The sequence below is a fragment of the Mustela putorius genome, unplaced genomic scaffold (genome assembly GCF_011764305.1).
Source record: "Mustela putorius furo isolate JIRA1106 unplaced genomic scaffold, ASM1176430v1.1 tig00003858_pilon_pilon_pilon, whole genome shotgun sequence".
Classification (NCBI taxonomy): Eukaryota; Metazoa; Chordata; class Mammalia; order Carnivora; family Mustelidae; genus Mustela; species Mustela putorius.
Window position 1 is genome coordinate 53,459,528 of NW_025422010.1, and position 12,578 is coordinate 53,472,105.

General features: G+C 57.6%; 1 protein-coding gene and 1 pseudogene across 1 annotated transcript in view; both read left to right on the plus strand.

Moving 5' to 3' along the window:
* Positions 1 to 7,203, plus strand: part of PHLPP1 (PH domain and leucine rich repeat protein phosphatase 1) — a 205,786-nt gene extending 198,583 nt beyond the window's left edge. The window contains exons 15-17 of the mRNA XM_045065697.1: positions 1,587 to 1,781; positions 3,898 to 4,126; positions 5,105 to 7,203. Coding sequence (XP_044921632.1) covers positions 1,587 to 1,781; positions 3,898 to 4,126; positions 5,105 to 6,226 — 1,546 coding nt within the window. The 3' untranslated portion in view covers positions 6,227 to 7,203. The remainder of the gene's footprint in view (positions 1 to 1,586; positions 1,782 to 3,897; positions 4,127 to 5,104) is intronic.
* Positions 7,204 to 9,221: 2,018 nt separating this feature from the next.
* LOC123387609 lies at positions 9,222 to 12,572 on the plus strand (annotated as a pseudogene).
* The last annotated feature ends 6 nt before the right edge of the window (positions 12,573 to 12,578 follow it).

Genomic DNA, 12,578 nt, shown 5'->3' on the forward strand with positions numbered 1-12,578 from the left:
AATTGCCCCCATTGGGAATCACTGCTTGAAAATGATTTTTCGAATGAGTTTTATATTTACTCATCTCTTTGTCATTCCTTATCATTTCCATCTGGCATTTTCTTCTGCTTCATGTACTCCTTTTGTGTTTCTTACGCTGCCAGTCTTGGTCAGTTTTTGTGCATCTGAAAATGTCTTTATTGCACCTTAACTTCTGAAAGCAATTTTTTTTTAAGATTTTACTTATTTATTTGATAGAGAACAAGGAGGCAGAGATGAAAGCAATTTTCACTGACTTAGAAATGCAGGTTGACGGTGTCTTACTGTCAGGACTTCGAGGGCGCTGCTCCGCTGTGTTCTGCTTGTTTCCTGTCCTTGTCTTTGTCCCTCTGGCTGCCCCCCGCCCCCCGCCCCGAGTCCTGATTACCAGCCGCTGTTGTTGTTTTTCCATTTTCTTTGCTCCTATTTGTCGAGCTGCAGTTTTCATCTTTTGAAATCTTTTCCACCAGTAAATTCTTCAAAGGCTTTTCCTGTTCTCTCTTGTCTCTTGAAGACTCCAGTTCCCGGCGTGTCTGCCTGAGGCTGCCCCGCGCTCACGGGTGCCCTGGCCTCGTGTGTCTGCCGCTCCGCGTTGCCCGCGGGGTTTCACTCGGGCGGTCTGTGGGCTGCGGGGAAGTGACTTGGAAACAACGCGCTTGTGGAGAGGCTCAGGGTGCAGAGGCCCCGCCGGCCTCCAGAGCGCACGCCCACCTCCCTCGCTCGCCCGCAGCGCCAGCGGCCGCCTACTCCCTTGGCTCTTTCCCCTGCTGAAGCCCAGAAACTTCCTCCGGGCAGTAAGCTGGGCGGCTTCATGCTTGCTCTGTGACCCGAGCCTCTTACCAGTCGGTGTCTGAATCCCGTTGTTCCACTGGTTTGGTGTCTTGGTTTGTTTTGTCCTGCGTTTTTAAGTTGTTTGAGGGAAAACAAAAAACAAAAAAACATAACAAAAGGGCCCAGTGTTCCAGTTGGCACTCCAGCTTTGCCCAGTGTGGAAGTTCCCTTAATAAACGTGTTACGAATACTTGTGGATGTATGGACTCAGAATCTTGTTTTATTTCCCATACCTCCTCTTCTTTTTCTTTCTCTGCCATTCAGAAATAAAATCAGAGGGCGCCTGGGTGGCTCAGTGGGTTAGAGCCTCTGCCTTCGGCTCGGGTCATGATCTCAGGGTCCTGGGATTGAGCCCCGTGTCGGGCTCTCTGCTCGGCGGGGAACCTGCTTCCTCCCTCTCTCTCTGCCTGCCTCTCTGCCTACTTGTGATCTGGCAAATAAATAAAACCTTAAAAAAAAATCAGAAGACCTGGGGGGAGGGTGGCCTATGTGAGGTGTCAGTGCTCATCATTCTTCTTTGCTTTAGGAAATGAGTTGGAATCAGTTAGCTGGGGTGAGTTTGCCTTAGTTACTCTTCTCCGTCTGAGGTCAGGAAGGAGGCAACGAGACTGGCCACAGTGTTGGGCTGGGGAAGGGAGGAGGGCGGACTCAGCGCCCATCACTCTCGCCTCGCAGGTACTCAGCACCCATCACTCTCACCCCACAGGTACTCAGCACCCATCACTCTCGCCCTGCAGGTTGTGTGTTGCGGCGCTGTCAGTGAACAACTTCTGTGACAGCCGGGAGGCCCTGTACGGGGTGTTTGATGGAGACCGGAACGTCGAGGTACCCTACCTCCTCCAGTGCACCATGAGTGACATTCTGGCCGAAGAGCTGCAGAAGACAAAAAACGAGGAGGAGTACATGGTGAACACGTTCATTGTCATGCAAAGGTAAGAACCTTCCTGTCCCCGCTGGGTTTTCCTGCTCTCCGCTCGCCCTGCTCTCCACGAGTGTTTTGGGCCAGTGGTCTCAAAGCACTGTTTGTCCCCCGAGGGCATGCAGGAGGCATTCAGGTGATCTGGTTTTGCGTCAGGATCAGGGCTGGACCGTGTCCACTCAAGACATACTGGTGCTCAGACGACCTTGTAGGAGGCTGAGTCAGTGACAGGAATTTAGTGTAGAGCTTTTGGTCACTGTAGAAACTGAAACTGTGTTGTTAACTCTCAGGGACGAATGCCACAAGCATTCCCTCCTTCAAAGAATTGCTCCTCCTCAAGTCACTGCAGTGGCTTTGCAGGTTGTGAAGGAATTGTCTGTCCATCCCGTACGGCACACACTGCCATGGGCCCAGGCCACGGGGCGTGTGCTCAAGGTCGCGAGAGCAATGCCGAGCGCTCCTCTTTCTCTCCCGCGGTCATCCGCCAGAGCAAGTAGCTTTGCAACAAGGGTAGAGAAAGAATCTGCTCAGAGTGCTGGTTGGGAGCAGCCTTAAAGTTACCCCGAGTCCTGAAGAGCTCGGTAGAGTGCTCTGGTGAGGCGCTCTGCTTCTGGACTCACTTCTGTCCTTCAGATTCCAGTGGGCACGTACCATTAGCAATTAACTACTGATAACAGATAATATTTCGTGATCCCTTAACATGCACCAGTCATTGTTTTAAATACCCCACATGCCGTACAGCAACATTAACTATCTCACTGGGTAGAATGTACTTACCTTACTGATGAGCAACTGAGGTACAGAGAAGGAAAACAGGTTTCTCGTTAGTAGATGACGCAGCCAGAGTTTGACCCGGTGCAGGTAGTAGGACCGCAGAGGACGTCCCAACAACCAGCCACATCACCATTGTGTCCTGGGGAACGAAGCAAACACAAATCCTCCTATGCACGAACGTGCACACGCACCCCGTCACACCCGCGTTCCAAAGAGGTCCACTGTCTATCGACACTCGAGCACTGAACAAGAATTAAGAACCTCAAACTCTGCTCCCCCAGCTGTGCTGGTCCCCGCGTACTGTCCAGTTGCTGGCTTTGCTCAGAGGAGCCATTGTGCCTTGAAAGGGGGCAGGCAGTGCCCCCCTGGTCAGGCCTCCGGCCCCGTCTGGTCAGGGAAGGCCACGGGACCGAGCTCACAGACCCGGACTGTCCACTCATCTCCGGTGCCATTCATAGGCCCGTCTTTTCCCTGGTAAGAGGACGTGGGATCGGGAGTGATCTTCCTCCGCCCCCGGGGAACCGTGTGTCTGCCTGGGGCTGACATCCTAACTCAGTCGAGTGGGCAGCGCTGGTTTCCATGGCTGGTGCCGCTGCCGCCTACCACTGACCATCGACAGGAGCTGACAGGACCCGCAGGGCTGCCCTGGAAAACGAGCCTGTCTTCGCCTTCTGGCTTCGGTACCACTCGGGGTCGGCCGGGCACTGGGAGGCTTGGGACAGGAATTCTGGGCTCCTTTCGTCAGAACGTGCGGGTGCTGCGCGTGCTCCGTGCGGAGAGTAGGGTCACCGATAAAAGGGGTGGATCTCCAGCCCTTTGGTCACTAGACAGTCCTTCCTGTGAATATTCTGGAATAAGGAACCACTGGTAGAGAAAGGCAAGGCAAGAACATGAATGGTCCCGAAACTAAAGGCTCCTTCCTACCAGCCAGTGTCCTTACGAAGGTCAAGACGTGGGCGTCCAGGTCACGCTGAGGTGCGTGGGTCTGTGTGTGGAGTCGTGACGCCTGTTGAAGGGCTCCCTCGGTTCCCTCCCTCGCTGGGGCGGAGGGCAGGGGAAGAGGCGGACGGGAGAGAACTCCGCGGCCGCCCCTGCAGCGTCATGATGAGGGAGCAGGAGGCCGGATGCAGCCGGACCAAGGCTCCTTCAGCGGGTGAAGTGACCCTCCCCGAGCTGTGAGCCGACAAGAGGGCTGGGGTCTGGGGTTGGGGACAGACGCCGCACACACGCCCTTCCAAGTTGCTTTGGTGAGAGAGGCCGAGTGGAACCCGGGCTGTGTTTCTCCTCCTGCTGAGTTAGCAAAAGTGACCCTGACAGGTTGTGTCTGGGTTTTTACCTGTGCTCTCTGATTCCAGGAAACTTGGAACCGCGGGGCAGAAACTTGGAGGCGCTGCTGTCCTCTGTCATATCAAGCATGATCCCACGGACCCAGGAGGGTCCTTCACCTTGACCTCTGCGAATGTGGGCAAGTGCCAAACGGTTCTCTGTCGGAACGGGAAGCCGTTGCCGCTGTCCCGATCGTACGTCATGAGCTGTGAGGAAGAACGGAAGAGAATTAAACAGCACAAGGCCATTATCACGGAGGTGAGGAGAGCGCGGTTTTCCCCGGGGTGGCAGGGAGGAGGGGGCCAGGGTCACGGCAGAAGCCGGCAACATCCCAAGTCTGCAGGGTCACAAAGCAGAGGCTCTGAATGAGAGGTCAAGACATCACAGAGGGATCATGAACGACTTCTCCATGGCTTCCCTGGGTCCGAGGCTCTGTCCAGTGCCTCGTGGCCTTAGCTCACCTGAGGCTCACCAGCTCTTCTGTGAAGGCTCCGGTTCGGGACTTGAGGGGGCACGCCAAGATCCCCTACTGGGATCGGGGTACCCTGACTCTGCCGCTTGCAGGCTTGGCCTTGGAAGCCTTTGAGCCTCCTTTCCCCAACGCCGCGGATCCGTCCTATCTTCTGAGACCCGCGGATCAGTGCATTAGTGGCCAGTTGTGATTTCTGGTGCGTGGCTCCTGTGCCTGAGTGAGGGAGCGCCGTGCCACTCCGGTTCTTCGCAGCCCCAGCCCCCACGGGGACACGGGGTCTTCACCGCTGGGTGAAGAGCGCTCTGGGCGGGTGGCAGGGGGAGGCAGGGGAGCTGCTCCTCACACCGGACGCACAGGACGGCTCCACCACAAGGGTGGCTTGGCCGCAGCTGCTCACAGTGGTTCTGTTGAGAAACCTGCCAGGGCGGAGCCCCAGGCCGGGGTTTACAACTCTGGGCCCTCGGGGAGCTGCCCTGGTCCCCAACTCCAGGCCCTGGGGAGCTGCCCTGGTCCCTGGCTCCCCACAAAGTGCTGAGCCCACCCTGTGTGCCGGGAGATGGTGCGGGGCTGCAGGAGCCGAGAGATTCCCCCCCCCCCCCCGACAGGGCCCCCAGGGCCCCCAGGATCCCCAGCACCGCGTGCAGCCTCGTATCCCATGGCAGGAGCTGGCCAGTCCGGGGAGAGACGAGGCCAGCCTGGCTGGTGGAGGGGGGGGGGGGGGGGGGTCTCTGTGCCCCACTTGCCTTACCCCCCACCCCCCGCAGGACGGCAAGGTGAACGGAGTGACGGAGTCCACGCGCATCCTGGGCTACACCTTCCTGCACCCCAGCGTCGTGCCGCGCCCCCACGTGCAGTCCGTGCCCCTGACGCCCCAGGACGAGTTCTTCATCCTGGGCAGCAAGGGCCTGTGGGACAGCCTGTCCGTCGAGGAGGCGGTGGCGGCCGTGCGCCACGTGCCCGACGCGCTGGCCGCCGCCAAGAAGCTGTGCACGCTGGCGCAGAGCTACGGCTGCCACGACAGCCTGAGCGCCGTGGTGGTGCAGCTCAGCGTCCCCGAGGACAGCTTCTGCTGCTGCGAGCTGGGCGCGGGCGGCGCCGGGCCGCCGCCCAGCCCCGGCCTCTTCCCGCCGCCCGCGGGCATGGCGGGCAGGGAGCGGCCGGCCGACGCGCCGGGCGTGCCGTCGTCCAGCAGCGGGCTGGCGTCCGAGATGAGCAGCGAGCTGTCGGCGTCCGAGATGAGCAGCGAGGTGGGCTCCACCGCGTCCGACGAGCCCCCGCCCGGCGCGCCGCCCGACAGCAGCCCCGCGGGCGCCGGCGAGCCCCGCTGCCTGCTGCACCCCGGCGGCCTGGCGCACTGCTTCCAGCGGCAGCTGTCCAGCGCCACCTTCTCCAGCGCCTTCTCCGACAACGGCCTGGACAGCGACGACGAGGAGCCCATCGAGGGCGTCTTCAGCAACGGCAGCCGCGTGGAGGTCGAGGTGGACATCCACTGCGGCCGCGCGCGGGAGAAGGAGAAGCGGCGGCCGCCGCACCCGCCGGCCGAGGCCAGCGACGAGGGCATCGTCATCAGCGCCAACGAGGACGAGCCGGGGCCGCCCCGGAGGCCGGACGGCGCGGCCGCGGGGACCATCGGGCGGCGCCGGGCCAACGGCTCGGTGGCGCCGCAGGAGCGGAGCCACAACGTGATCGAGGTGGCCGCGGACGCGCCCCTCCGCAAGCCCGGGGGCTACTTCGCGGCGCCGGCGCAGCCGGACCCCGAGGACCAGTTCATCATCCCCCCGGAGCTGGAGGAGGAGGTCAAGGAGATGATGAAGCAGCAGCAGCCGCCGCCGCCGCGGCCGTGCCCCGGGGACCCGCTGCCGGACTACTGTGACACGCCGCTATGACCCACCCGAGCGCTGGTTCACAAATAAACTAACCGAGAAAGACCGAGTTGCACGAGTCTCGCAGGCTCACGTCAAACCAGGGGTTCACTCCACGCCCGCCCCACGTCCCCCGCCCGCGCCCGTCCTTCTCGCGTTGGCCATTTTTTTCACAATTTCCACTCTTCTTCCGGTGATGCTCTACCCCAGGATTTAAAATTTGTTAACCTCCTCCCCTAACATCTCAGACGTGTAAAGACAAAGAACAAAAGGTTTAATATATTACAGAGAAACGGTTAATGATAATGTAATATTTTTAAAAACAGCTTTTTGTTGTTTTGTTTGGAAGGCAGGGCCGGTTGCCAGTGCTAAATGACTTTAATAATATTGTAATTCTGTATTTCTTTGGGGGGGGGGGGGAGGCCTTTTTTTTGTCTTGAAAATGACAGACATTTGTAGAATATGGAGACTAACTCCTAGGAGTTGCTTTACTCTGTCAGGTGACTTAAGTCACTGGGATTCACTAATTTTCTCTGAGAGAACAGTTGATTGAGAAATTTCTATTGTAAATAGCTCAGTGTTGTATAGTGACGCTTCAGATGTTTTGTAGTTTTGGCATAAGGACACAGCCTACACAACCCACGTTCCTCCCCCCCCCCAACCCTGCCCCACAGCCTCCCCACCCCACCCCCCTCCACCCTTGGAGCTCACTCAGTGCACGGCTGACCCAGGAGAGAGCACTTCTGTCCAAATAAGGTGGCTCTTGGGCTGCTAGAAACCAGCCTGCACCCAAGGGGCTTCTGACCCTCTTCCTTCCTCTCCCGCCCCCACCCAGCCTCTTGACTTTTGCAGACACTTTTCGTGTTCCTTACTGCTGTCACAATCAGCATGATTGTATAGCGTTCAATTAGATCACTGACATACCGAGAGTTATATTAAAGCAGAATGCACAAATGAACATGTCATAATTTTTGTTATAATAAATATAAAATTTACAAGTATTAGACCCATCTGCTTTTGTCCCAGGAGCCAGGTGTGTCTCTAAGATCACACCCAGCTTGGGTTTGGAATGAATGGATGTAACTTTGGGGCTACCAGATATTTCTGCCTGATTTTTTTTTGAAGGGAAAACACCCGACAAGTGAACTGACTTGAAGGAGTTAGTGAAATGGACCCTGTGGTCAGCAACATGCAGGGCTGGTCTTCCCGCCTTTCTATTTCTTGTCATGATCACCAGGGACAGATAGAGGTTATATAGAGGTGCTCCCCGGGAAACTCCTCCCACAAAGCCAAGTTCTTTCCAATTCTCTCAGGGACCCCTCGATCCACATGAACAGGTTACTAGACCTTTATGTGAACAGTGAAAGTCAGGAACTGGCTGCCCCCGTCTCCACCACTAGCACTAGGTTTCCTCCAGCGGGAAATCCAGTATTGCCAGCCGACTTCCTGGCCTCGTTTGCAGACACTAGCACCCCCCCTTCGCCCCAACCTCGTACCTCATGAACCACATGTTCTAGATGCTGTTGGGCCTCTCTAGCTCACATGGACCAGCTTCCCAGGCCGACCTGTCTTCCTTTTCAGGCCGGCCCTGCAGGGGTCCCTAGTTAGCTCAGTGCCAGGACAGGCAAATAGTATTCCTGAACTATAGACTCGGTGACGGGCTGCCAGTTCCGCTGGGGGCCAGAGCAGCGGACCAGCCTTGTCTTGGTAATGGCCGCGCTTTCTTCGGGGTCTGGCTACCTGTACACACGCACACTGTGAAATTCACGAAGACCACGGAGGGAGGAACTTGGCCCAGTAAGGGGCGCAGGCACCAAGGGACAAGGCTGCCCCCGTCTAGGCAGCGCGCTCTGCTGCGGACGGGAAGCAAAACCAGCTCAGGCTCGCTCGCCCAGCGCCAGCCATCCGCGCCCTGCCCTCGTCTTTGTCCTGCTCCGGGTGGACCGGAGCACACGGGGGAAGCTCTGCGGCTGCACAGGAGTGCCTTACTTGCTACAGAAGACGTGGGCTAGTTCTTGGACTTCTGAGTTCTTAAACCACCCCATGGCTGGGCTGCAGCCAGGCAGACCCCGAGGAGAGCGGGCGCTCACTCCCCGGGAGCGGCACTTGCTGCTGCAGTGTGGGCTGCGATGATCTGAAGATGTGACGGTCCCGGAGCAACTGCCAGTGCCACGGGCAGCCCCTGGGATCACCCAGTCCGTGGACAGTCTTAGTCCTGCCTGAGCTTCCGTGGCGGATGAGAGAGCAGGGGACAGGCTGGCAGCCAGGGGTTTCCTGAGCCCAGTTCGGTCCTGCTTCTCCATTTATGAGTCACGCTGAGCCACATGGAAGCTACTGCAGAGACGAGGGACGAGGTTTTTGTCCTTTAGGAGCCCAGGCTAGACCAGCACATGGATGAAAAGGTAATGGCAGATGAGCCCATGGTAGGTAGCCAGAGCCAGAGCCTTGGGCTTGCGTGGGAGTTCCCCGGTGATTTTTCTGAGGAGTTTTCTGTTCACGTCTGGTTAGGGCAGCATCTAATAGTACAGGCGGAGCGGCTTATAACACTGTGAAGTGCTGAGAGATCTCGGGGTGAGTATGAGAGAGGGGGACGTCCTCCCCGGCCACAGTCCCTGCTTCCTCCAGGAAGGCCGCGGGATTGGGAGAGGGTCCGAGACAGGGAGACGACGAGGTTAGAGCCGAAGCCTAGCAAGCTTGCCGCCTTGTGAAGACGCAGACGGTCCCGTTCGAGGAGCGTGGACGTGGTCTGGTGTGGGATGAAGCAGGCCGGTTGGCCTGTGCCCGGGGATACGGAAGCCCGGCCTTGAAGGGGCCCTGGGGCTGCTCTCCCGAGCCCGGAAGCCCAACCTGGCCCGCCCGGGGTGTGTCGGTTGCTTTTATCGCAGCGCCACCTGCTGGTGACATCAGACCCTGTTCTTTCCCTTTCTCCTCTTGAAGACGCGAAGTTGCATGTCCTCTACCGTCCTGGCGGAGAGCAGCCCCAAGCACCATTAAACAGGCGGGGAAGCTGCTTGAAACCATGAGGCTGCACCGGCGTAGCCGGAGCCCCAGGCGTAGCCAGAACCCCAGCGTTGACCTGGGAGTGAGGACGTCAGGCTCCAGCATCGATCCCCATCCCCCCCAGGATGAAAGAAAGAAAAATCCGTAATAGGTGTCCGATCTTAAAGGATAGCATCGGAGAATCCGCTCACTGCTGGCAGCGCCGAGTGGGGGGAGAGACCCATTCCCACTGGTGGTCACGCCCACGTGAGCCGCCCCGGAAGACACCGTGACTTGCCCCCGCCGCAGCCGGAGAGAACTTGTGAAGTGTGTGTGCTGGGGGCGGGCGTGGTCTGCGCTACCTGCCTCCCCAGGGGTGGAACCAGGTCACCTATGTAGAGCAGTTTGCAGAGAGGAAAACCTTATGTAAGTGGAAGTACTGCCGTAGTCGTCAGAGAACGAACCACCTTCAAGGCAGGAGAGAACTGGGAACACCGCGAAAGTCCCTTTTTAAATTAAGAACTCTCCGAGGAGCAGCTGTTGGGTGGTTACAGGTGGCGGGCATGAGGTAATGGTAGCGAAAATAGCCTTTTCTCTTCTGTGACCACGGAGTTTCCTTTCTCTTTGTTCATCCTCCAACATAAGTTTTCTGCAAATTAATCTATGCAAACAATTTCTGTCGTTCGCCTGTCCCGAACCTGTTCGTGATGGTGCACAGGTGAAAGAGGCCTCTCGAGGCTGTGCCCCATCCCCCAGCCCAGCCCCGCCCCAGCCCAGCCCCAGCCAGAACGAAATGACAAGTGAATTCACACGGGCCACTCCCACGGTCATTTCTACAGACGGAGAAATAAAAATGCCTTAAACTGAAATTACAATGAATTTCCAGTCACCGCTATCCCTTGGGTCTTATTCCCAAAACCGTACTTCGCTCTAAATACTCATCTCATCTATCGAGAAAAGCTAAAACGACAGCAAAATCCTTGTCCCAAATGCCGCACCCCCAGACGCTGACGCGGAGAACTCCTTTCTAGGTCATTTGCTTTTCCGGGTCTTTAGGAAAACAACTCCACCATGAACGCTTGAAGGTCCGTGGATCAGTCGCCCCTTCCCTAGAAATCGTGCCGCCGGCCCCCCATGAACCCTGCTCACAAAGTAAACTCTGCTCTTTGGCCTAGAACACGTTTTAAGAGTTACTTGAATATCCCTTGTGCTGGAACATTTCTGTAGGTTAAAAATAGCTCCTCGAGATCTCCAGTCCAACCTGGCGACAGAGGAAGGCCCCGAACTCCCCTCCGGCACAGACGCCCCCAAGCTCCAGCTTGGACGGAGCAGTGTCTCCCGAAGAAGGGCTGAGGCTGACCGAGCAGCATCTGCGCGCAAGAAGAGCGAGCGAGCGAGCGAGCGAGCAGGAGGAAGAGCCGGAGAGACAAACACAGAACGAAGGCAACCCCGGCCAACGCTGGGAGGGCAGGGGGTACCTGCCCCGGGGACCGTGAGCACAGACGAGAAGCCCCAGTGTCGAGGGGCAGTGCAAATTAAGAGAAGACCCAGACCCAGACCCAGCAGCCCGGCAAGCAGCAGCCAGGTCGGAGGGGCCGTCGAAGGCCCCGGTTCCTGGGCCCCTTTGCACCTTGTCACTGAGAGCCCCTCGCCGGCCCTAGTCTCCACCAGCCCCAGCTGTCCCACAAAGAGGGCCCAGACGGCACACACTGGGACACCCCACTCAGCACACGACTGCTCCAACCAGCTCACCGAGGTGACACAAGCGCAGAGCACACTGCGACACTGTGGGCCCGGGCCACTCAACTGAAGACTGTCCCCGGACCCTCTGGCCGATGCCCGGCTCTGCTCGGCTGCACTGCAGACACCCTCTGCTCAGAGCCCTTGGAACCACTGGCCCCTTACCCCCCACCCCCTCCAGACACCCTGCCAGGGCAGCCCTGCATGGAGGGTCCACAGACCTCCCCAGCTCATGCCTGGCCCACGTCCAGCCACCCCACCAACGCACCCCCTGCCTGCAGAGCCCTGGGGCCCACACAAGGATAGCGGCTGAGTCACCGGCAGCCTCCAGCCAGGGCGCCCTCGCTGTGGGAAGGCCTGCGCCTCCCCAGCCCCAGCCCCTGCCCATGCCACCTCCGTTCCAGCCGGGCCACCAGGCTCGCCCAGGAACAGCGTGCTCCAAGGCCCCCAGTCCCTGCACACACGGTCCACATAGGGGCCACCGCACGAGGTCAGTCCTTCAAGATTAAGTCGCTGTTCCACGCAGTTCATAGAAACCAACACACAATCCCAATGGCAGAAATGACGACAATCCTCTAAGCCTGGGATTTTTTGTTTGTTTGAAAAATCAACCGCAGACCATCAGCTTCTGGCAGAGAAAGGACTCTCTCCTTCAGGACTTGGTTCTGCTCTGTGAGGAGAAGCGGGCCAGTCTCCGGGCCCTGTCAGACTTCCTTTAGACCCCGCTGCGTCAGCCCCGGGACATTTGGAATGTCTTTCAGAGGAGTAAAGGACCAGGTAGAGACCTTGACCTTTCTGATATGGAACAATTCAAAAGTTCGTTTGAGAAAATTCTTCAGAGAGTTTTAGAAAATGTGACGATCTGCTTCAGAGACACTGAGGAGAATGCAGTGTGGACTCAAATTATCTGGGGAGCACAGTATAGACAAGCCAAACCAGTGTCCACTATCCCCAGGCTCCCCCACACCTCCGCTTGCTCCTGTCAGCTGAAGAGCAGTAAACCCCTTGTGAGTCAGGCACGGACAGTTGCCAACAGGCGCCAGACGACTATGAAAATGGACCTCAGAAGCTGGCGTCTGGACTCACTTAAGGCTACAGTGTTTATTTTTCTAAAGATTTCTATTTGAGAGAGAGAGCAGGAACAGGGAGAAGCACAGAGGGAGAGACAGAATCTCAGGCAGGCTCCTCGCTGAGCACGGAGCCTGGCTGGGGCCCCATCCCGGGACACGGAGGTCAGGACCTGAGCCAGAACTACGAACCAGCATTTCAACCGATGGAGCCCCCAGGCGCCCCAAGGCTATTGTTTCTAAACAGCATAATCAGACTTCTGAAACTTAAAATTCTACTACGCCCCTAGAAGAATGAACCCTTGAGCTGGGTAAACACATGGGTTCAAGGATCATTCCTGAAAACCGACTAGAAAGCGTCCAGAGAGTGACTCGAGAAACTTTTGGAGACTATCCTCCACCAAGACTAGAACGTGCATAATACAAGCTTGAAACAAAGTTCAGAAATGACTTAAATGGAGACCTCTTGGCAGAGAAAGAAAGCCCTCCAGTGCCTAATAAAGATGTCTAGCCTGCATCTTCCCGAAGCGCTGAAAGCCTTGGCCCCAGCTGGTTCTGTAGACGTATCCCTACTCCCTTCCTCACTCGCA